Source organism: Girardinichthys multiradiatus, chromosome 7 (genome assembly GCF_021462225.1).
Source record: "Girardinichthys multiradiatus isolate DD_20200921_A chromosome 7, DD_fGirMul_XY1, whole genome shotgun sequence".
NCBI lineage: Eukaryota > Metazoa > Chordata > Actinopteri > Cyprinodontiformes > Goodeidae > Girardinichthys > Girardinichthys multiradiatus.
The window spans coordinates 30,604,795-30,630,441 of record NC_061800.1 but is presented as its reverse complement, the minus strand read 5'-3'; the positions used below and the strand labels follow the sequence as shown (position 1 = coordinate 30,630,441).

General features: G+C 42.2%; 2 protein-coding genes across 2 annotated transcripts in view; one reads left to right on the top strand and one right to left on the bottom strand.

The window, feature by feature from the left end:
* Positions 1-1,390: 1,390 nt before the first annotated feature.
* On the top strand, positions 1,391-12,667 carry tmem41aa (transmembrane protein 41aa). Its single transcript, XM_047370186.1, has 5 exons — positions 1,391-1,837; positions 4,367-4,517; positions 4,757-4,918; positions 8,818-8,956; positions 10,440-12,667. Exons 1-5 carry the CDS (start codon positions 1,662-1,664, stop codon positions 10,658-10,660), a joined length of 849 nt encoding a protein of 282 aa, XP_047226142.1. The 5' UTR covers positions 1,391-1,661; the 3' UTR covers positions 10,661-12,667.
* igf2bp2a (insulin-like growth factor 2 mRNA binding protein 2a) overlaps positions 12,664-25,647 on the bottom strand; it is a 76,808-nt gene continuing 63,824 nt past the window's right edge. The window contains exons 10-16 of the mRNA XM_047370184.1: positions 25,304-25,447; positions 24,802-24,870; positions 23,723-23,845; positions 23,035-23,109; positions 22,734-22,865; positions 21,278-21,391; positions 12,664-20,433 (exon numbers count right to left, since the gene is read on the bottom strand). Of these exons, the coding sequence (XP_047226140.1) occupies positions 20,335-20,433; positions 21,278-21,391; positions 22,734-22,865; positions 23,035-23,109; positions 23,723-23,845; positions 24,802-24,870; positions 25,304-25,447 (756 nt within the window). The 3' untranslated portion in view covers positions 12,664-20,334. The remainder of the gene's footprint in view (positions 20,434-21,277; positions 21,392-22,733; positions 22,866-23,034; positions 23,110-23,722; positions 23,846-24,801; positions 24,871-25,303; positions 25,448-25,647) is intronic.

Here is a 25,647-nt window from a genome sequence, read left to right as displayed (position 1 = left end):
TGGTTTCCACGTTTGACCCTTAAACGTTTAGTTTGGTGAGCTCCTGACACTTAAAGTGAAAGTGGTCACTGAGGTACAATCTAGGAAGATGTCTAAGGCTTTCAGAAAAAAAGACTGTAGCAGTTTAGGAATCTGGTAAAAGATTTAAGTAGACCTAAAAATAACTTTAAAATACCACTGTACCAAACATATTCTACAAGTGGAGGGCATTTAGAACAACTGCCAGCATCCCGAGGTCTGGTTGTCCAAGCAACTTAACCCAAAAGCAGATCGCAGAAAAGTCTCCAAAAATCTTTAAAATGCTGCTGATATGAAACTGCATTCCTGTACGATCAGAAATACCCTGCATTAATTTACCTGTCATTGGATGTGCTGAAGGAGAACACATTTGCTCTCTAAAAAAAGACATAAAGCCCAGACCAAAGTTTGCTACAGAGAACATAGAAAAAGAGCAGGACGTCTAGAATAATGTTCTTTGGACAAATTAGTCTATTCTTAGAACATCAGAGAACAGGACATATTTGGCATAAATACAAGGTTCCAGGAAAAGAACCTCATGCTAACTGTGAAGCATGGAGGTGAACTTGTAATGGTTTGGAAGTGCTTTAGTGCAGTAGGTCCTGGTTATCTCACCATCATTGAACCTGCCTTGAATTCTACCGTGTATCAGGGGGTGTGTGAGGAAAATGTGAGGCAGTCTGTGAAAAGAAATGAGTTGAAGCGGAGCTGGGCCCTGCAACATAAAGATGACCCAAAACAGTCCAGTAAATTCATCAAGGATTGGCTGAGAGATAAACGTCCTAGACCAAATTAAAGATTAGACCTTGATCTCATTGAGATGCGGTGGAGTGACTTGAAACAAGCTGTGGATGCAAGAAACAACTCAAACATCTCAGCTGTCAATGAGGAGTGGGGCAAACCTTCAGAGGACCAATGACAGAGACTCTGCTAAATGGCTACAAGAAACATCTCACTGAGATGGGAGTAGGATGCCCTAACTTTCCCTAACAAAAATACACGTTTATTGATTAGTGTTTTTTGTTGCGTAAAAGAAGAATAATTCTGTTTTTTAAGTGCATTTCAAGCACCTTGCTTTTGAGAGATATAAAATAAGATTATATTATGTGAATATTTCTTCATTAGGAACTGGATATTTAAGGGGCTTTTATAATAGTGTGTGTGAGTGAGTGTGTCTTTTTTTTCATTTTTCTTTTTTACAAATAAATTAATATTTCCGCAGATCACAAACTGTATTTTAGTAATATTTATTCATTGAACGATAATTCAGGTCAGATTTAAACAGTCTTAGCATTTGAAATGATGAGCTAGCTAACACCGATTCTGATACCAGCTTCAGCGTCGTCCTTCACCACTATTTTTGTCCCTCGACGGTTCCCGTTGTGAACTGCTGCCCCCATCTGTGGTGGAGCCTATTTAACTTCCCCCTCTTCAGCTGATAAATATGTCGGGGTATCATAATGAACAGTTATGAACTGCTAAATAGTGTGGTATATATTTTTTTTTTACCAGCTATAAGCCATTCACGCGGGTCTGATGACGCCGTGGCGTGACGTCACTGCGGCGGTTGGCCGTCGTTCTGCTCAGCGATAACAAGGGAGGACAAGAGGAGAGAAGCAAGGTTTGTCTTTACACCGGGGAGAATGCGCTCTCTCGTCGGACTAGCTGCTGTTGTGGCCGCAGCCAGCCTGTACCTCTACACTTTGTCCCTGTACCTCCCTGCTGGGCCACGGAGACGTCCTCAGCCGGGTCCAGCTGCTCAACATGTGGAGGGGAGAGAGTCCGAGCAGAGCAGTGACACCTCCGGGGAACTCAGCAGGTAATAACCCCCGGTGTAAGCAGCTAGCCGGGTTAAAATATCTCAGTGGCTGATGGAAAACTCTTTATCTGTGTATTGTTGAAATACATTCTGGAGGGTGAATTATTAATTTGTTCCTTTACGGCTTATGAAATACTCAGCACAACCTGAGATCAGTACTTTCGTCAAACCGGCAGTCTTTAGGTAGCTCTAAAGCGACTGTAGACACTGGATGTTTGACTGGGTCGTTGGATTTTTATTAGAAGTGCACCAGTTGTAAATCTCGACACCATCCATCCGTTGTTTTGCGCATATCTGAGCTCAGGCTGCGGGGATAACAATCCCAACTGTGAGGTCTCTCTCGTCCGCATGACTGTTGTTGGTGCTTTCATAGATCAGACCATACGCCCCCCAAGGCACAACAAACAGCAATGCATTATATATACTGACACCTTCCGATCAGAAACAGCATTCATTTCTTCAGAAAGTTTAGCTAGAGTTCCTTGTTTGTTTGCTTGTAACAGACCAAACTGGCCAGCCATCAATCACCATGTGCATCAATGGGTCTATCACCTCTACTCCACGGTTCCCTTCCTTGGACCACTGCAGATTGGAAGAAACACCAGAAGAGCTGCAGTTTTTGGAGATGCTCTGACTCAATCATCTTGCTGCCTAATATATCTCACCTACTAACAAGTGCCCTAACCAGTGTCCTTCTTGCACATGTTGGTGGGTGTAATGTTATGCCTGATCTGTGTATCATAGCCCCTCAGATAAGTTCTGGTACTGCCAAATGTGTGTAGTCTTAGTGTGATGTGTGTAAAATCAGGCTTCGCTCTGATCAGATGCAGAACATACCTCAGGGAACTTCTCTGAAACCCCTCTGAAATCTAGAATGTTTCCAAAAAGTCAACCTAGTACAAAGCATTCAAGACCTGTTTAGTAAATTTGTTTTTCTAGTTCTGTAATGAATGATATAACACTTTCACAAACCTTTATTGGATGCTGCACGCCTGTGTAGGACCACAAACCTTTTAGCAAGGTTTACCAGTTTATTACATATTAAAGATAAGTCTACTTTTATTTTAGCCATTATAATACGCAATAACAAAAATGTATATTTAAGTTCTGAAAGGAAGAATACAGACGACAGCCTTGTTAAAATAACAACAGTTCATTCGTCTGTATTTTTAGATCTACACTGAACAAAAATATAAACGCAACACTGCTGCTGCTCCCATTTTTCATGACCTGAACCCAAAGATTAAAGACTTTTTCTATTTACACAAAAGGTTTATTTCTCTGAAATACTGTTCACAAATCTGTCTAAATCTGGGTTGGCGAGCACTTCTCTTTTGCCGAGATAATCCATTCACCTGACTGGTGTGGCATATCAAGATTCTGATTAGACAGCATGATGCACAGGTGTGCCGCAGGCTGGCCACAATAAAAGGCCGCTCTTAAAAGTGCGGTTTTATCACACAGCACAATGCCATGGATGTCGCCGGTTTTGAGGGAGCGTGCAGTTGGCATGCTGACTGCAGCAATGTCCACCAGAGCTGTTGCCCGTAAATTAAATGTCTATTTCTTCAACATAGAATGCCCCCAAAGGCGTTTCAGAGAATTAGGCTGGACATCCAACCTGCCTGACAACTGCAGACCACGTGTAACCACACCAGCCCAGGACCTCCACATCCAGCATCCTTCACCTCCATCGTTAAAAACCAGCCACTGGAACAGCTGTTGCAACAATCGGTTTGCATAACCAACGAATTTCTGCACAAACTGTCAGAAACCGTCTCAAGGAGGCTCATCTGTAAGCTCATCATCCTCATCAGAGTCTCAACCTGACTTCAGTTGGTCTTTGTAACTGACGATGGTGTCTGGCACATTGGAGAGGTGTTCTCTTTACAGATGAATCCTGGATTTCACTGTTCAGGGCATGATGGCAGACAGCGTTCATGGTGTCGTGTGGGTGAGCGGTGTGCTGATGTCAACGTGGGTCAAGTGGCCCACGGTGCCAGTGGGGTTATGATATGGGCAGGCTTATGTTATGGACAACAAACACAGCGATAGGGTGACGAGATCCTGTGGCCTAGTGTTGTGCCTTTCATCCACAATCATCACCTCATGTTGCAGCATGATAATGCACGGCCCCATGTTGCAAGGATCTGTCCACAATCAACACCCTGATCGACTCAATGCGCAGGAGATGTGTTGCACTGCGTGAGGCGAATGGTGGTCACACCAGATACTGATTGGTCCCCCAATTCAGTAAAACTGCACTTTTTAGAGGGGTGATTTATTGTGGCCAGCCTTAGGCACACTGTGCAAAAATCATGCTGTCTAATCAGCATCTTGATGGCACGCACCTCTATTGCAGATTTAGACAGATTTGTGAACAGTATTTGAGAGAAGTAAACCTTTTGTGTACATAGAGAAAGACTTAGTTCTTTGGGTTACCACTCATTAAAACATGGGAGCAACAACAAAAGTGTTGTGTTTATATATATTTTTTTCAGTGTAGCCTGAGAGTGAATGTTCCCACAGGTTGAAGTTCCCATCAGACCTGGAGGAGCTGCGGGAACTGGCTGAGCTCCTGCAGTTTTACAAAGCGGAGCACACCAGATATGTTCTGCTCCTGTTCTGCAGCGCATATCTCTACAAGCAGTCCTTTGCCATACCTGGATCGTCTTTCCTGGTGAGTGGAGAGCAACAGCAGTGCTAATGAACTTAGGTCATTTAGTTATGTTTCAGAAAAAAAAATGCAACGACTCAATTTCTGCCTAAAAATGTAAGGTAAGAAAAATGAGAACAAAAACAAGGGCCTCGTCCATCACCTGACACATCAAACTGCTTTCCTAATTTCACTCATCTCCCACTCGGAGTGAAGTTATGTAGTAACAGCAGGCCTTTTTATCTCTGCTTGCTATTGGACAGAACATTCTTGCAGGAGCTATCTTTGGACCATATGAAGGATTGCTCCTTGTCTGTGTGCTCACCACGGTGGGCTCCACCATGTGCTACCTCCTGTCCCAAGCCTTTGGAAAACATTACATCGTGAATATCTTCCCAGAGAAAGTTTCCATGCTACAGAAAAAGGTAACCTACTCAAAATCACAATGATAGAAGCTCTGCACATACAATTTCTGAAACTTATAAAACACTTTTACTTTATATTATTTTGTATTTAGTGTATTCCTTGAACTCCTTGAACCACCACCTTAACGTGGTGGAGGGGTTTGAGTGCTCGAATGATCCTAGAGGCTATGTTGTCTGGGGCTTAAATGCCCCTGGTAGGGTCTCCCATGGCAAACAGGCTCTAGGTGACGGGTCAGACAAAGAGCGGTTCAAGAACCCCTCATGACGACTACGAAATCGAGGCACGTGATGTCACCCGGTACGGCGGAGCCGGGGTCCCACCCTGGAGCCAGGCCTGTGGTCAGGACTTGTCGGAGAGCGCCTGGTGGCGGGGTTGCTCCTCGCAGGACCCGGCCGGGCCAAGTGAGGAGACGCGAGACCATCCCCCAGTGGGCCCACCACCTGCAGGGGGAACCGTGAGGGACCGGTGCAAAGAGGAATGGGCGGCGGACGAAGATGGAGACCTCGGCGGCCCGATCCCCGGATGCTTAGGCTGGCTCTAGGGACGTGGAATGTCACCTCGCTGGGGGGGAAGGAGCCTGAGCTGGTGCGGGAGGTCGAGAGATATCGACTAGAAATAGTCGGGCTCGCTCCACGCACAGTGTGGGCCTTGGAACCCATCTCCTCGAGAGGGGCTGGACTCTCTTCTACTCTGGAGTGGCCACGGGGAGAGAGCGGCGGGCTGGGGTGGGTTTGCTTGTCGCCCCTCCAGCTCAGCCGTCTACTGTTGGGTTTACCCCAGTGGTATGAGAGGGTCGCATCCCTGGCGACTTGGGTTGGGGAGAGGTCTCTGACTATCATTTCAGCCTACGGGCCAAGTGGTAGTGCAGAGTACCCGGCCTTCTTGGCGTCCCTGTCGGGGGTGCTGGATAGTGCCCCTCCTGGGGACTCCATTATTCTGTTGGGGGACTTCAACGCCCACGTGGGAAACGACAGTGACACCTGGAGAGGCGTGATTGGGAGGAATGGCCTCCCTGATCTGAATCCGAGCAGTGTTTTGTTATTGGACTTCTGTGCTAGTCACGGATTGTCCATAACGAACACCATGTTCAAACATAAGGATGTCCATCAGTGCACTTGGCACCAGATACCTAGGCAGGAGGTCGATGATCCACTTTGTTGTCGTATCATCATACCTTCGGCCGCATGTTTTGGACACTCGGGTGAAAGAGAGGGGCTGAGCTGTCCACTGCTCACCACCTGGTGTGAGTTGGATCCGCTGGGGGAGGAGAAAGCCGGACCAGACTTGGCAGGCCCAAGCGCATAGTGAGGGTCTGCTGGGAACGTTCTAGCGGAGCCCTCGGCAGGGATGTATCAACTCTCACCTCCGGAGAGCTTTGACCGGATTCCTGAGGGATGTTGGAGACATAGAGTCCGAGTGGACCATGTTCTCCGCATCTATTGTCGATGCTGCCGCCCGTAGCTGCGGCCGTAAGGTCTGCGGTGCCTGTCGCGGTGGCAATCCTCGAACCTGGTGGTGGACACTGGCAGTAAGGGACGCTGTCAAGCTGAAGAAGAAGTCCTATCGGCTGTTGTTGGCTTGTGGGACTCCTGAGGCGGCTGACGGGTACCGTGGGTCCAAGCGTGCCGTGGCCCAGGTGGTGGCAGAGGCAAAAAGTTGGGCCTGGGAGGAGTTCGGTCAGGCCATGGAGAAGGACTACCGGTTGGCCCCAAAGCAATTCTGGCAAACCGTCCCACGCCTCAGGAGGGGGAAGCAGTGCTTTGCCAACAATGTTTACAGTGGGGGTGGGGAGCTGCTGACCTCGACTGGGGACATTATCGGGCGGTGGAAGGAGTACTTCAAGGATCTCCTCAATCCTGCCATCACGCATTCCCTGGTGGAAACAGAGGCTGGGGACTCGGGGTTGGACTCTTTCATCACCCAGGCTGAAGTCACCGAGGTGGTTAAAAAGCTCCGCGGTGGCAGGGCTTCGGGGTTGGATGAGATCCGCCCTGAGTACCTCAAGTCTTTGGAAGTTGTGGTGCTGTGCTCCAGGAGTATGGAATCGGGGGCCCTTTACTAGGGGCCATCCGGTCTCTGTACAACCGGAGCAGGTGTTTGGTTCACATTGCCGGGATCTGTTCCCGGTGCATGTTGGACTCCAGCAGGGCTGCCCTTTGTCACCGCTCATAACTTTTATGGACAGGATTTCTAGGCCCAGCCAAGGGCTGGAGGGGGTCTGGTTTGGGGACCAGAGGATTTCGTCTCTTCTTTTTGCAGATGATGTGGTCCTGCTGTCCCCCTCTAGCCAAGACCTACAGCATGCACTGGGGCGGTTCGCAGCCGAGTGTGAAGCGGCTGGGATGAAGATCAGCTCCTCCAAGTCCGAGGCCATGGTTCTCGACCGGAAAAGGGGTGGCTTTGTCCTCTTCAGGTTGGAGGGGAGGTTCCTGCCTCAAGTGGAGGAGTTTAGAGTATCTCGGGGGTCTTGTTCACGAGTGAGGGAAGAATGGAGCGGGAGATCGACAGATGGATCGGTGCGGCTGCCACAGTAATGGGGGCACTGGTGCCGTCCGTTTGTGGTGAAGAGAGAGCTGAGCCGAAAGCAAGCTCTCGATTTACCGGTCGGTCTACGTTCCTACCCTCACCTATGGCCATGAACTTGTGGGTCATGACCGAGAAGACAAGATCCGGATACAAGCGGCTGAAATGAGCTTCCTCGGTAGGGTGGCCGGGCACTCCCTTAGAGATAGGGTGAGGAGCTCGGCCATCCGGGAGGAGCTCGGAGTAGAGCCGCTGCTCCTCCACATCGAGAGGAGCAAGTTGAGGTGGCTCGGGCATCTATACCGGATGCCTCCTGGACACCTTCCTCGGGAGGTGTTCCAGGCACGTCCCACCAGGAGGAGGTCCAGGTGACGACCCAGGACACGCTGGAAGGACTATGTCTCTCGGCTGGCCTGGAACGCCTTTGGTTCCCCCCGGAGGAGCTGGAGGAGGTGTCTGGGGAGAGGGACGTCTGGGCGTCTCTGCTGAGTCTGTTGCCCCCGCGACCTGGTCCCGGATGAAGCGGAAGACTAATCGAGTGTATTAAGTTTGATTATTTTGACCTGAATCTCATTGTATTGTTTTTAATTAGATTTAAAAAGGAGTAAAACCTTGACTCTAGTCTCTTCTACCGAGGAAACACAACCACAAACTTTAAGGGATTTTATTTAGATTTTCTGTGAGTTTTAAACATTTTTGCTAATTAAAATCATTAAAAGCATTTTGCTTTGGCCTTAACTCTGATAACCCAAAATAAAGTCTGACGCATCATGCTGTGGGGATTTATTTTGCAGGAACAGGGGAGCTGGTCAGTTTACAGGGGGCTGGGTGAGGCTAAATGCAGGGCAACACTGAAAGAAGACCTGTTGGAGGCTGAAAAACACTGGGGCGGAGGCTGACCTTCCAATGACCTTAAACGTATAGCCAGAGCTAAAATAGAAAGGAAGAGATTAAAGCATATTCATGTGTTAGGATAAAAAAAATATTTTTCACAATGTTTCTATCAAGCTAACTTAGCTTGATCTACATTACAAAGAAGATTGATCAACAACTTCAGTCTTTAGATGTGCAAAGCGGGTAGAGACATATCCCAACCTGAGGCTGTTACAGCAAAAGATGGCTCTTTAAGGTATTGATTCAAGGCTAGGTGGACTCTACTTACTAATTAGATGACTTCTGATGGCAAACGTTTGCACTGGAGTTTATTAGAATAAATTGGGCTGAATACAAAAGCACGTCACACTTTTCGAAATAAAAATCAAATTCAAAATACCAATAAAACCCATTAAAGTTTGTGGTTGTCATGTAATAAAGTGTGGCAAAATTTAAGGATGCGAATATCACACATCTAACGTTTCATTGCGGTTTGTTCCAGGTGGAGGACAACCGGGACTGTTTGTTCTTCTTTCTGCTCTTTCTGAGATTCTTTCCTATGACTCCCAACTGGTTCCTGAACATGTCTGCCCCGATAGTCAACATCCCCATCACATTCTTCTTCTGCTCAGTATTTATTGGTAGGTGCTGTTTGCGGGTCTCTTGATTGTTGCCTTGTTTTTGAAATGATCTCACTGTGTGTTGTGCTGTCGGTCAAACCTGACTCTAAACTAAGATGATTTGTTTAGAGTTTAGAATTAAATCGGCTCTGAAAATGGCACTGTAGAGATCCTCCAGGTCATTTTGATGTAAACATGATCAGTGAGAAAATAAGACACAGCCAGGGATCCCGTGTAGTCTTGGCAGTATTGAACTAGCTTTTACTCCTTTTTTTTTGTTTACACTCAGCTCGGTTTTTTCATTCTTAATTGCTCCAAAAGATTGATTAAGAAAAGATTGGACGCTACAGTGCCCTGCACACTTGTTGGCAGTCTTGTTAAAGATATGGAAAAAAACTTTAAAAAGCATTATTTTTTATTATTGTAGTATAATATAAACCTTTAATCTGAATGCATATATTCAGTGGGGGGAAAAAAGTCCCATTCAGAAGTAGCTGGTGGGTTGCTGGTTCTAACCTCTGCTCTGTCCGTCTAAGCCGTTGTGTCCTTGGGCAAGACACTTCACCCGCCTTGCCTGCTGATGGTTATCAGAGGGGCCGGTGGTGCCAATTGTATGCCCCCCTCCCCCCTGTCAGTGTGCACCAGGCCAGCTGTGGCTACAATGTAGCTCACCACTGTCAGTGAATGAATGGGTGGATGACTGATTGTAGTGGAAAGCGCTTTGGAGTCCTCACACTTCACAAATCGTTATGCCAGTGCAGGCTATTTATCATTTATGATGACCCTGTCTGCTGTTAATCTTATGTACGACCCCCTTTTTTAACAATAAGACAGCATTTAGTCTTCTGTAGCATTTCATTTGAGTCTATCCAAAGGGATGACTGTCCATTACCATAAATCACCTGCAATCCTGGATCCTCTTTTTTTCTTACTTCTCTTCAGCTCAGCCTACAGGTTTTCTTTAATATTCAGGTCTGGGGACTGAGATGGTCATTGGAAAAGGTCGATTTTGCATCTTGTGAACTAATTCTTTGTTGATTTTGTTATACATTTCGCATTACTATTCTCAGAAAGGAGTCAATAACGAGCCGTTTTCTGCTTACTGGTAGAGTCCACCAGATTATTATTTAAAATGTCCTGGTATTTGCACTCTTAACAAGTTTTCCTAGGCCTTTAGAAGAGAAAAAGGCCCACAGCAGCACAGACCCTCCACTGTACTTAACAGTGATGATAGTTTTGCCACCAGAGATTTAAAATCAATCTCTTTTTTTAAGGTGGGATTTCTGCATTTAATTTAGCCAGAACTTCCCTGTTCTTATTTTATTTACTTTGCTATACTGCAGACCTACATGTAGTCCTGTTGTGTATAAATGAACTTTATTCTATTGCTTACTGCTGTCCCTTAATTCTAGTATTAGTATTAGTATAAGAGAAGTGAATTAAGCACTTCTACAAGCACTGAACTTGCTAAGAATGGTTTGTTTTTGTCACAACTCATTTTTAGGCCTGCTGCCCTACAACTTCATCTGCGTGCAGACCGGCGTCATGCTGTCCGAGGTGTCATCGCTGGATGACCTGTTTTCCTGGGAGCGCCTCCTGCAGCTGCTGGCCATCGCCTGTGTGACTCTGGTGCCCAGCGCCCTCATCCGACGCTTCAGCCAGAGACGTCTCAAACTGAGCGTCCAGCCCCAGAACAGACTTGACACAGATAAGAAGGTGCAGTGACCCGCTGGAGTGTTTATAGGTTTTTATCGGCTCAGTTTTTGGTGCCTTCTGCCCTTCAGAGCAAACGTGTTCTAAGTGTCAGCTGTTGAGAAAAACTTTTGACACCCGACTGTGTCATTGTTTCGGGTCCTGGAGTGCTTTTGCCCCTCCGGAGTCGTTTGGAGATGAACAGAATTTATTGCTTTTCTAAATCGTACAAATGCATTTGATGGATTTCTTTTTGCCGTTTTCTAATTTTGGTGTTTTGTGGCTACAGTATTTGGGCATCGGATGAATGTACAGTAATGACAAAGACAGGGGAGGCTTTTAGGGAAATGTTTTTGTACTCATGATAACCAATAAGAGTTCCTCTTCAGTTTAAACTTTGCGTTCAAAGTGCCTGTTGTGCAGTTTCTGGCCTTTAAATTCTACCTCCATGGATTCACTGAAACATTAATGTTAAAACTGCGGAAGGCCCTCCCATGTTTCTACAGATAGTTCAGATGATGGTTTTATGGGTTCATACATGTCCTTTTTCTGTTTGTAACTGAAAAACTGATTAGTCTTAAAAAAAAAGATCAGTCAGTCACGACATTAAAACATACCAGGCATTGAATGGCCAACCTTTTGACTCTAAAGCCATTTGCACGATCCACAGCCATCACCCCACTGCCGCTTCAGGACATCGAGAGTACCCCTCCTTGTAGTCCGAAGGGTCGGGGCTGTTTTAGTGGTGCAGAAAAATCTTCACAGCCTAAGGTTTCAGTACAGGGGCAGACAGGTAGAATTTATTTTATGTTTTGACCTATCTAACTATCTCAATGTAATTTTGCCTATGGAAATGCAAAAGACAGACATAAACTAATAATTTGGTCTCATTTTAATGTTCAGGAGAATCAGGCCTGTTTATCATCACAGTATTTCACTGCATACTTTACTGTATCTGAAATACAACGTTATTTCAGACTTTGGGAAGCTTTACTAAGGTACAGACTTTCTCTTCATTGTCTCTTTTTATGTGCCTGTTAACTGTTTATTCTGGGTATAGTGTAAAACCTTTCTGTTGTGGGTTTTGGAAGAATGTTTTGCATCTGCCTTCTCTATTATCGAGATGTAAATGATTTTAAGGGTAATGTTCACATTTACCAACAAATCACATTTTAATCTAGCAGCCCTGCCAGATTTAATGGGATCCCTGTAAAAGTATTTTTTTATTGCAGCAGCAAAATCTAACATCCAAAATCTAGAAAAACCTCATCATTTAATTTGAGTACATCTATTTAGTGTGGGAGAATAGAAAAAATAATAACCGTCTTGTAATTTGTTTTGTGTGTGTTTTTGCAAAATTGCAGCTGCAACAGTTAGCGATACCTGTAACAACATTTCGTATAAAATGAATGTCTTCATGTGGGTCTTGGGTGTAAACAAGGGATGGATATGTGGAAAATACAAAAATCAGACAACCTGTATTTCTCTTATAAAAGTCCTGGAGGTCTTGTTTGTGGATGCCAGCATGAGCCCTTTAAAGTGTCTGGAGGATTTGAAATAAAAATTACACCATGAGGCCAAATCAGCACAAGTATGGTTGATAGGATACCAGATTTACCTTGTTCTATGGGCTTCTCAGTTCCTACACCTTAAATGGTACAGGAGAAAATAAAGCGCTGTCTTCGTTAGGTATAAGTGTGCTAATAAGTGCGATGTACTCAAATTAGAGGTTGGATTTTTCTAAAATTATTTAGTGTGAGATTACGTTTCTCCAACTTTTTACAACTTTTTACAAACTTTTTACAAGGGTGCCAACAAACCCACTCGGTGCTGTATGTGTGGACTTAGATTGAAGCGAGAAAACTGCATTTGGACCATCGTTATTTATTTTTATTTAAACCTGAGTTAGACCTGATTAGCAGTATTGTGTTCCGAGGGTTCGTCCTGTCGGGGGAGCTGTTGTAATATGAGAACTTTCTTGTGCTATGATCGGTTTTCCAGGTGCAAGTGTTTAAAGTAATAAAAACAAAACAAGCTTTTCTTTCAGATATTCTTTATTGCTCAGATCCAGGTTGCTCAGCAATACAGTACACTCACAACTCAAAACAACAACTTGGTTGTTACCAGAAAGGCATGGATCCACGTGTGTTGTAGTAAAAAATGGATCAGATGTCCCTCTAGCACAGCCACTGATTATTATTACCTTGAGGTTTTTGGAGCCCTGTTGGCCTGTGGGTAACAATGAGGGTTTTAACCTATCAAGAAACAAAAGGGATCTCCCAGATGGTGAAAATGCAGATAGGAACTGGATCCATGTAAGAAAAAAACAAACAAAACTCCAAGTTTAGTGCGATGTGAGGTGTAGTACATACTGGATATCCTGCATCAATCTCATGCAATGTTTTCCACTCAGCAACATGACAGGGCAACAAAAAAACACTGCTGTGGTTCTGCATACATTTGACCTGCTCCAGAGAGTTTCAGACGGTGCTGAACGACCTCTGACCTGTTTTCTCCTAAAGGCAGAACAAGTTTTTCTATCAGCGTATTTAAGTCAGGCCCAGGTACTTTCTCTCAACACTCCAGCTGTGCATCTATTTTACTTTATCTGTTTAAAAATCCTAGCTAGGATGATTTTTCTTCCCACCACCATTTCATAACTAGTAATATTGGTAGTGATCTAACAGGAATGAAGTGTTAGAAATTCCCAGCTACAGCTCCAGACTACATTATTTTAATCAGTGTGAAATACAAGAAACCAGATCAGAACAGACAACAAAAGAAAACCTTAGCTATTTAAACTACTGTGATATCACTAACAACACTGTACACCCTTAGTGATGTGTGTAATTATTGGATTTCTTTCTTTATGGTACTTGAAAATTAATGCCTAACACCCCACAATTCCTAGAAATACCAATCCTTCAAAATAATAAAAAATAAAAAGGTTGCTACGGTCCTTGCAGGTTTCACCTCGTACTGAACAAACGTCCAGGTCTACTGTTCAAAGTTCGAGAGAAACCTGCGCCTATGAAGAGCCAAAAAACACAAGAGAAACAGAGACCTGCGGAGTCCTCTGCAATGCAGGAAAAAGAGCCGCAACGTCAAAACTGCTCTATAAAACATATCCAAAGAAGATTCAAAACAAACTACAGTGCCTTGCAAAAGTATTCAAACCCTTTTCCCACATTTTGTCACATTACAACCAAGAAGCTCAATGTGTTTTATGAGGATTTTGTGTGACAAACCAGCGCAAAGTGGTGCTTCCGTGGTGAAGTGGAAGGAAATTAATGCAGGCTTTCAATGTTTTACAAATAAAAGTCTGCAAAGTGTGGTGTGCATTTGTATTCAGCCCCATTTACTCTAAAAGCCCTAAATTAAATCCAGTGAAACCAGTTGCTTTCAGAGGTCACCTAATTAGTAATCAGTTACTTTATTCAGCCCTATCAGTACCTCACAAATCCTTCATGTCAACTTTGGTTCTCTTGAGCTTTACCTCTAGCTAATGTGGGGTTAATTACGGATCCAGATTTTAAATGAAAAAAAATTTAGATCAGCTCTGCTTTGCAGGAAAGCTTCCTTCAGTTAGCAAATACCTAAACGTAAGCCAGTTCTGTAGAGGAAAGACCTGGAGAGAATAATACATGTATTCATCATAACTGGTCTGGACCACCACAGTGCACTTCATTCCGAGGTCAGTCTGGTCTCCCCTTTCGCACGTCCAGCTCGCTGCCAGTCTTTTAACTGGAAGACGCAGACATGAGCACATCTCACCTACGCTGTTCTCTCTCCACCGGCTGCCTGTGCACCGCAGAACGGAGTTCAAATTCCTTCTTTTGGCTCATAAATACCTAATTTGGTCTTGCTGCCCCATATCTATGTGATAAGATCAGGGTTATTCAGTCGTGGTTCCAAACCCTGGGAACAAGTGGCCTTCAGATATTAGACAGGCGTCTTCCCTTGCTCTTTTTAAGTCTCTTTTAAAAAGACATCCATTCTCAATAGCTTTTAGCACAGCTTAAGATGATATATTTCTTTTAACAACTCTGCTGTATGTTCATGTCTTGGTTCTATGTCTTTTTATTGTTTCATTGTACAGCATTAAGGTAGAACTAGTTACTTTTTGTGTTTTTTTAAAAATACATTGAATTTGGTTTTAGAACTGCTAACCTACCAAAACATAGCCGTCCATTGTGAGAAAGTTTGTGGCTAAGCCCTGATGGTCCACATCATCAAACCCTAGTAAATGTAAATCTTCAGGCCTTCTAATGGTAAAAGGGAAGCCATCCTTCTTTCACAGCACTGTCCCACCGCTGACGTGGGCTATCGGATATTAAACCTAAAGACTTTGTTTCTGTTTTGTTAAGGTTGTCACTGATAAATATGTTTTTAAGACCATCCATCTTTCTGTACCGAACCTTGTTTCTCATCAACTCTGGCTTTTTCTTTCTGTTCATAAACGTTTTTAATTACATCTAAGTGTCGTCGTTTGGGTTAGATGGTGGATAGTAAAATACCAGGTGCTTCAACACGACAATGACTCTAAACAGACATTAACTAGCTGTAGTTGGCCTATATTAGGCCTCCTGTGTGGGCTCTCCAAAGCCTGGTCAAGGAGAGCTTTAATCAAAAAAGTAGCCAAGAGGGAAATTGTAATTCTGGAGGAGCTGCAGAGATCCACAGCTCAGGTGGGAGATTTTGATTACAGGACAACTTTAGTCTCGGACTCCACAAATCTTGCCTCTATGAAAAAGTAACAAGAAAGCAATGTTAATTTCAATATAAAATTTGCCACAAGGCAAACATGGAAGAATGTGCTCTAATTTACCCCAAAAGACTGAATGCAAATGAATGCTAAACTTTTCAAGCTTTTTTCTTTAAAAAAATGGAGAAAACCATGTTTCCTTTTCCTTGCACTCACAATTAGGCACTACCATGTGTGGTTTTAATCAGATACAATCCCAAGAAAATACATACGTTCTTGTTGTTTCAACGTGACAAAATGCTTTAAAAGGCAAGCTGGTACCTTTGCAAGGAGCAGTAGAAGTCTCAGCGCTACAATGAAAAGTAGTTTTCTCCGACACATGCCCTAGTAAAGGTGAAGCAGACCGTCTGAGGAGTCGAAGCACCGTACTGCATTTTAGCTAGGTCAGGGTACTTTGAATCAAGTCTGGCGAGTTCTCATCATCAGTATGAGGTACTGTACCGGCTGTGGGGAGGCTTGCAGCAACAGCAGGCAGCCTCAGGCATTGTGTGAGTTTGTTAGACCTTTAATATAGTACTGCACGTTTGTGTTCACTGGGACAAAAATGATCCACCTCATCTGAAGACTACAAGTCCGCCTGCCTATAAGCACAAATTAAGAAAAATCAGCTCTAAAGAAAAAAAAAACCTTTCACTATATTATTTGTTTGTTTACCTCCTTTTTTGCCCCACATCTGTTTTAAGAATCAAAAGTCAGCCATGGTGATTCTGAAATGTACAGCTTAACAATGAAAAAAAATCTAATTTAGAGGTCAGTTTTCGGGAAAGCTGTGTCACTCTAAACTCTCCCGCCATGCTTTGTGTCACAGAACGACAGAAAACGATATACACATGACTCTATTGTACATGTTTACAGATATACAGTTTTTCTTGTTGTACACAGTGACATTTCAAATGACTAGACTTGTTCTGACATTCTGCACAGACTAGGGTTTTACACCGCGTTCAAGGGTCCTGTCAGTGTACTTTTGCAGCTTTGTTGTTTCCTTTAAAATCCGCCCCAGTTTTAAGTGTGTTTTTATCAAACAGCTGGTAGGATTAGGTCTGGTTGGTATAAAACACTATTTTATATCTCACAAGTCAATAAACGTCCTTATTTTTCATTTACAGTTTAAAAAATAAAAAAAACCTGAAGGTAAAATTGGGAAAAACAGGAGGTATAGTTGGTTAGGTTCTTGCTGATTTGTATCTTTCTGTCTTTCTTACCCATGATCTCTTAGGTGTCTACCATTTAAAATCCCACGCTTCGTTCCTTTGTAACAAAATGGTCTTCAGAGGTTGCATGGTGTCCATGCAAACTCAGTCCAACGGAGTATGGTTTTGCAAAGTTTCACTAGTCGGTTGGACCTGAAGGTGTACAGATTTTGTTTCATTAAAAAAAATTTTTAAATGCTCAAAATTATTAGTTAACAAGGCATACAAAATGTGGAAAAAAAAGGGGGGAAATGAAAGATTGGACTGAGGTACCCTGAAGCCTGAGGTAGATCACAATACTGACATGCGCACTGTTCACATCCCAACCAAAGTTAACGCTGTGGTTCACTTGACTTGTCTCCTATTTTTTCAGGTTTTTATAATTTCTTATTATATTATTTTTCATAGTCTTAGTTTTCAAGAAAATAAACACTTCCCTTCAAAACAATATGGCAGTATCCCACTGAGGGAGGGAAAGAAAAACAGAAGAGGACTTCTCTTTTTTGTTTCTTATCGATATCGATAGATCTCATCACAAAATAGGAAAAAATAGATTCATAAATATTACTCTGTTTTTATATATATATACATACACACTCATACGTACGTACGTGCGTGCACACACACACACAGACACACACGGAGGAAGCTGTGTGTATTGGCAATAACCTTGTGTCTGGAAGATGAAGCTGATGGGTGATGTTTGAGAGGTGACAAAATAAGGCAACAAGCTTCCACAATCTCTCTAAAGTAAAGCATGAAAAGACACCATGACCTGCGAGTCCAGAGTGCTCATAGAAGCAGCCGGCCACCAACAATTCTGAAAAATATGCCAAGTTAGGAGGGGAAAGAGTGAAAGAGAGGGTGACAATCTGTGTGTGGTCGGGCCAACCGGCTGGACACGACAGTGGTGATGTGGTCTAAAAAAAGGCTGCATATTGTACATTCACAGCTGTCATGCTGTTTTTTTTTTTTGTTTTTTTTTAAGAAAGCTCCCTAACAAAGAGAGGGTTAAAGCCAAATGCGGATGCGGTCACGTTTGCGGTTGTGTGTGTACCACAGCTCATACGGTGTCAAGCCCCATCACCTTTCCTCCTACCCTCCAATAGGCATGGGCCGGTTACCCGTAGCAAGGCATAGCAAGATTTTAAAAAGTAAAAAATAAAAAAATCGCTTTAATTGTCCGTCTATCTGTTCCTACTAGAGATATACAGCGTCAAATTTTGTGGCCGACTTCCAGTTTTTGTAAACCTTTGACCTGCTCATACTGATTTAAGCCGATTCCGATTTCCTTTTAAGAACTATAATGTAATAAGATATAAGAACAAGATTCAAAATATGTTTTTCTAGCCGTCCTGTGAATGTCCATTAATTATTTATATTCAGGAGGTCTGATGTGATTAAAAATATTTATCTAAACTAATTCAAATCATAATTTCAATCAATCACATCTTTATCAAATAATTATCTGACACATTAAGCAACGTTTTTCAATTCAAATACATTGTGGTTGATGACTGAATCAATGAATGGGCATATAAAGCCCAACGTGTTTTTTCCCCCTTTAATTAATTTATCAAACTTGACGTGTTAAAGCAACCACTTATCAGGAGGAAAAATGCAAAAATGATAGCAAAGTTGACATTTTAATTGGTCTTTAGCAACCTACATTAGAGATTGGTGCAGGTAGTGTAGCTAGCTTAACTAGCATCATCATAGGAGCGGTCTTCATGGTTATTCTATAGAGAATGTAGACCCTTATTTTAACCCAGAGATTTTTTAAAGACTACCAACATTTCTGAATCCAGAATTTTCCATAACCGAGGTTAAAAGCTCAAAGTATTCTATTCAGCCATCCTGTTGTCTTGCTCTCTCTCACTCTCTCGCAGCCAAACGTACTGCTAACAAAAAAAGTACAAAATTGTTTATTTTCAAATTGCTTCTTTGTGCTATAATAATTTAATATTAAACACATTAATTTTAGTGACAATAACTCACTTTAAGGGTTCTTTACTCGGTTACAACCTCCACACCAAAGAGTCTTGTTTGAAGTCTTTTTTTTATAAGATGCTAGAGAAACTAATAGTGTGACCTGAGTTTTCGCTGGCTGTATGGAGCATAAAGTAGCTCAGCAGTCCCCCATCCCCCACCTGTTACTAGGTGAAAGAAGGCTCCCAAACTTTTTCCTAACTTACCAGAAAAGCTTTCCGGAAAACTACAACTAAATTTTGTGGGCACTTATAATAAACCTTTCCTTAATTCTATCTTTCAAAATAATATTAAATATATGGTATAGATAACATTTTATAAATCTGTAATAGTAAATATATGTTACAGTATTTAAGTAGCAGTAGAATTACTTGTTGCTTTGTGGATTTAAATAGAAATAATTTTATCATGTTATACATTTGTGCTCAAAATTTTGGTGTAAATACCATAATACCGCCGCATTTTTTACTTACCGGCCCATGTCTATTCTCTGATCCGTTAAATATTTTTGCTCTCCCACCCTAACCCCGTCCCCTCATCTGGGCCCTCGTCTTACTCACCTTGTGTTGGCCCTTGTGACGTCCCCTTAAGGCCAAGCGTGTGACAGTGCACATTCAAAACAAATGATTACCTGTTCACCAGCTAAGGTGCGCCGCTTCTTTAAGACGTTGATTTATTTATTTTCTTTCTCTGATCGTCAATGCCTTTTTTTGTTTTTGTTATAAGGGCCGTTTTTGACATCGCTGCACAGCATGGGAGGGTGATATGAACCCCCCTGTTTCTCCTGTCTAAAGTGGCAGTCAGTTCAATGTTTCCAAAAAGGCTACAAAGAAAATATGTTCCTTTGCATCAAAAATGTGTAACCTTTTAAGAACCCAATGCCAGATGAGAGCAATGAAGGCAGTAATTAGCAGAAAAGAAAGGAACAATAAAAAAATAAAAAAAGAGCAAAGCATGAGAAATGAACAGTGAGGGATGCCAGGAAGGGGACGTTATCTTTTGCGTTGGCACACACACAGGCTTGTTACAAAGACTCAGAACCATTCATCAGATTTACTTTCAGGGATTTTAAATTCAGCAAACCAAAGGGGTAAAATCGATTGCTTTCTGTGGCTGTCTCAGCTCAATCTCAATAAGCGACAAACATATTTAAAACCGTACCAAGTTGTTCTGTCATTCTGATAGAAGAAAGATAACAGTGCATACTCTCAGTGTGTATCGATGTACGTCTCTGCGCTGTATTAATACTGCTAAGGATATTCTCACAAAGAGGAGTCGCTCTCTACCACTCGCTCTTGTTCTAACTCACTCTGTCAATCCAAAATGCCTTGTGTGCACTCGTGTTAATAGGTTTATTTGTTTGATCAGTTTAGGCCTATGTTAGTCCAACTAAAGAGATAACGTTATGCAGGGCGAAACATCATTTCCTGTATTTTTTTTTTTACCCATAAGACATTATTTTCCAAATTTTGTGCCATTTCCACCTTTCTTCTCGCTGTTTTTGTTTTTTTTGGTCTTTTTATGAGTACATTTTCTCCCACTCTGTCTGCTCTCGCAGGGCTGGCAGTGCACACAATGCCCTCAGCCTTTGGCTCTCACTTGTTTCCCCCGTAGCGAAGTTCTTTGGTTTTGATCCCGGTGCCACTGCTGCTGGTCTGCCCCGCACGTCCGCTTGGCCTCGGCCTCAGTCTGGGTAAGTCTCTGTCCATTTGGGAGGGCTACATTCATTGGCTGGTGCCCACTGGAGCCACCTGGCCGGGTCACTTGGAGTGGTGCGGTGACACGGCGGCGCCCTGCTGGTGCTTCTGTTCCTGCTGTTTGACCTGCTGAATGATCTCCCGGATTTTCCTCTGTGCAGTCTGAAGGAGGAAACAGGAACTGGTTAGAATGACAAACATGCAAAATGTTTAACAAAATTTATGAAAACAAGGGTATCCCAATTCAAAGACTATTTCATTCCATCCATCAGTGTGCCCGGACAAAAATTAAATAAAAAACCATAAGCAAATCCATGAAAACCATCAATGTATTTATAAATTTTAAATTCTAAACATCTAAATTTAAGGTTTTACAACTAAAAGAATGACATCAAGATTGATGTTCAAGAAAAGAAAGATTACTCTTGGTGCTGGTAGACACCTTAAACCAAGCTTACGGCCTTAGTTTGACAAAATTCATTCCAAATTTAACCCTTTTGATCAGCTGACAAATGAATGTTTGAGTTTAAATGCAGCTGTCAATATACTGTCTGTTCAAAATGTTTTGTCTCTTGCTTCCATTTCTTCGTTTAGCACTGTGAAGCTCTACTTATAACCTCCTTGAGATCCAACAGTGTAAAATTCAAATTCTTGCAATTGTTTTAAATTGTCTTGTATTTTATGTCATTTCACCAATAGAAACCCAACTTGCAAACTATTTTACACCTTTCTTGAAGTATCTTCTAGCACTGCTGCCTGAAACAATATGATCTCATTTTTCTCTCAACCTTTAGAGAAACAAAATTAGTTCCCAAAAATAAAATCACCTAAACATGTATGCAGAGATGGCTGAAAATAACAATGCTTCCATTTTTTGTCATCATATTAAACATATAACTACTCCTACTAAGATGGACATAAACACTAAAATTGGATCTAGGTATAGCCTGTTGTAGCTGACTTCTAAATAGCTGACTACAGCTGTGCAGGTTTGGTTTGTGTGTACCTGACTGGCGAAGAAATGCCCGCTGATTTTCACAAAGACCTCGTCGTTCTCGTCAGGAATTTGGTCCCGCGGTACGATGACCTCTGCACTTGTCAGGTTCTGCAGCTCGTTAACCTGAAACACAAACGCACACCTCGCAGATTAAGACCCTGAATCAAAATCCCTTCCAGCCTCACTTACAAAACACAGACATTATCTTAGTCATACACATTAGGGCTGATTAGGACTAGGACTGCAACTAATGATTATTTTGCTGATCGATTAATCTGTCGACCATTTTTTCAAATAAACGATTAATAATCGCATAGCAAAAGGTGCTTAATAGGAGATTTGTTTTATAGAATTTGAACCAGGTGAAACTAAAACTATGCTACTTGAGGAGTTCTGGATAGAGCATATTTACAGACAAATAAGGTTTTTCATCTTAAATGTGAAATGTATATATTTTTTGTTCAATTTTGGCCTTATTACTGCTCTGAGTGGGTTGTTCTTTCAGCAAATGGCATGATTTAGAGTCTGTATGCTCTAGTTAATGATTATTCGATTACTAAATTAGTTGATTATTTCAATAATCAATTAATCACAATTACTCCAATTAATTGTTTGAGCACTAGTCAGGAGTCGACATACACTCATGTTAGTTTTAGGCTTTAGGCTTGGAGAAATTATATATTTAATATGGCATAAATCTGGCTTTTATGCATAGTTTATAAATATTAAATAGGGTTAAGGTCGGGGACCTGTTATAAAGGCTGGAACAGAAAACATTACCAGCAGACCCAAGTTTATAATTATTACATTTCAAATAATAATTTAGTATTGTTTTATTTCTTAGGTTTTATATCTTTTTATTATTTATTTTTATCATTTATTTATCGGCCTGAGGCACCACCTGCTGCAGTAAAGGAAATGGAGAGTTAAAGCCTGGCAGAGAGCAAAGTATTTAAGCTCTGACTGCAAACTAGTTTTAGTTTCTTGACCAACGAGCATGATGCTGCCACCACCATACAGGACAACTGATATAGTGTTGCCAGATTTGAAAGCCTCGCCTTCATTCCTCCAAAGATGTTTCTCGTCGGTGTGGTCAAGCAGCTCAACCTTTAGTTTCGTCTGGCTATAAAACCTTTGTGCAGAAGACATTTGACCTTCCTGCTAAATGTTTACTATGCTTAAAAGCCAGATAAGTAGCAGTGAGATCGAGATGCAATTAGCTAGGGGACATTTAACTGAATGCTGATCCTGTGTAGGTTAGAGACAATAAAGTCTAACTTCTGCACACATTTCTTGTTTTTGTTCTAATACATCTTTAATAACCCAAAATTAATGAGATTCCTGCCCATGATGACGGAATGTAAACTTCTGACTGAAAAACATAAAAAAGTGTCATTTAAAGTTTAAAATTTAAGTTTTAAATATGCAGTTATAACTTTTTCTGCATAACTAAGAGTTTGCTCACCGTCTTGCCACCTTTGCCAATGACTCTGCCGGCTGCGCTTGAGGGAACCTTGATGTGCGTCTCCAGTTTGACCTCCTCCTTTCCTGAGAAGAAGTTCTCTTCTTTCAGCTTCCCAAATATCCGACCTTGGGCCTGGAATACAAAGGAGGGTGTGAGGCAAGGAGAGACTGGGAAGGACGGGGACACAGAACGCTCCACTGCGGTTTACTATAACACAGACCACAAATGTCATTCTTGCAAAAAAGATCCAAATTTCCTTTTTGATTTAATTACATTGAGATTTGTTTTATTTTTTTTTTACCTTGAATTGAGCCTCTGGAGTTCCAGTAATAATAACCATCCTCTCAGCAACATCTGGGCTCTCAGCTGGGGCGATCTGACCAGGACACAAACAAATGAGTGAGAAATATTCAAATGTCTGAATTCCTTTGGTCCAACATCACTGGAAGTGCCTAAGTACCCAATCATCTGACAAATATTTAAAAAATGCATTACACATAAATGCACCAAAAGCAATATAAAACGTCAAATAAATGAATTGCCCCTGGTTATATTATCTGAAGTGCCAAACTCTTGAGTCATCTGCTGTTTAATCACAATAGCTGGCCGGGCAGCAGTTAGCAACGTGCTGCTAACTCAGACAGCAATTATTAAATGATTCAACTTGAATAGAATAGAATAGAATAGCCTTTATTGCCCCTCAGTGGGAAGCAGGTGTACCAGCAGCAAATTGTCAGGCAATCCAAAGCATGCACATTTACACAAAGGTAAAAATATAAAAACTGAACGTAAGAATAAGAGACTTGTACAGGAAGGGCAAATTTACAGCATAGGAAAACAAAAATACTGTGCAACATCCACTTAATGATTGGCCAGCAGCTTTTTTAAAAAGCACAGACTCCACCGTGCTCGATGATTAAAGCCACTCTGAATGTTTTTGTCTTCTTTTTCATTAAGGGTCAAAGAACGAGTGGTGAGAACAGACCCACCTTGATTGAAGCTCCTGCAAAGTGGGCAAGTTGTTTGATGTGTTGGCCCTTCTTGCCTATCAAGGCCCCAACTGCCTGAGTGGGAATAAAGAGGTAGACGACCTCCTGTTCTGCAGCTTGTTGCTGAACCACAGAAAAAAGATATTATATATGACTATAAATATTACTCAAAAAAGCACAGAAACATTTTATGTAACTCATCTGATAATTGAGTTAAAATGGGGAAATGTCTAAAATGATTATTTCCTATTAACTGTGATTAACTTGTGTTTATCTTTTCCTAGCATGGTAACAACTCAAGTATTGAGGTTTTTAAAGTGAATTTTAAGACAGCACCGTATAACTGGGCTGAAAAGTCCCCCACCAAGAATAATTTGTCGTGTTCTGGTGACTAGGCGATGAGAAACAGCAGAGCCACCGTCTCTCCCATACATAAGACGCTCTCTACGAAGCTGTAGTCGCCTATTGTTTACATCACTTACATATACAGAACTTCTTTCAAAGGAAGCAGGCTGTCTTAATCTTTTTAAGTGATCTTGACTACCAGTTCCTTTAAGTTTTCAGAAGTTTTTTTTCAGCTGCCTTTTCACTCTTTTTCTGTCCTGTCTTTGTACCAGAGCATAAAAAATGAGAAAAGTGGAGAACAGAATAAGACGTTTGTAACTGCTGGAGAAGCATAACAGTATGTGGAAGTTGTATCTTTAGACAAAGCCCTGGTACCAAACATGAGACAGGCAAGGGAAAAGTAATTGCCCCCTGCGGATGATTTTTGGCCCACTCTACTTAGCCACACTGGAGGTTTTTGTTTTTTACAATTAATGGCCTGTTTAACGTCACCTCGATCATATTTAAGTCTGGACTATTCCACTTTAAAACCTACATTTTTTATTTATTTTCTGACCTTTTTATGTGGTGGACTTTCCCAAAAATGCGCTTGAGCTTAATGTCACAAACTGATGATAGGAAGTTCAAGAGCCGAAACTCTTTTACCATCTACTGTATTTCTGTCACATATGTTTTGTAATATGACCCATAATAGTGAGTAAACTTGACTGCCGTGCAGAGGCCAGGGAACTTACTGAGTGCTGGTGGGGCATGGCACTTGCTGGAGGAACCCCATAGAGGCCACTGAGATGTGAAGAGTGACTCTGAAAGTGACAAACAGGCCAATCAGATGGGATGTTAACACCCACGCAAACACAAACTGGGCTAATTATTGGGGGGATTTCAGGGCGCACACTCACAGTGAATCACACACTGATCGTTTCGACCATGAAGCACACTCATGCATTCTCACACACTGTCTCACACCACTTACACTGGGAAATGAGTGGAGACTTTGTTTCACAGACAAACTGACTCATCTCCAAATAAGATGGGGGAATTCTGCTCGTTTCAAACTATGTCACGCAGGAAGACCTGAGTCAACCCTGTACTGCTGTCTCTAAAAGCACTTAAAGGGGAACATGATTTACCATATCCTTCAAGCACAGACAGAACTAATCCAAAAGGACAATTAAGGTTTTTTTTCCCCTCGCTATGCATTCATGGCAGTTTAAGAGAAGAGAAGAGAGGACTTACTAAGAAGGGGTTGTATCCTGCTGGTGCTACAGGGGACACTGCACCACGTGGTCCAGCAGTAGCAGCAGGGGGCAGCACCGGCAGGCCAGAGGAGAAGATGCCCAGAGCGTTCAGGTTTAAACCTGGGATCAAGTTGGATTGTTGCTGTAAACCAAGATTGATTAGGATTTAATTTAATTGAACTCTTTTTTTTTTCCTTTTTTAAGACAAAGCTTAGAGAAGGTCTTAGCTGTTAACAAGGACTTCACATCATCTTGCATTGAGTGGACACCATCAACATAATTACCAGCTTCAGAAATGTCCCTGTATATAGCCAATCTAAGCACTGTCTGTTTGTCTACCAC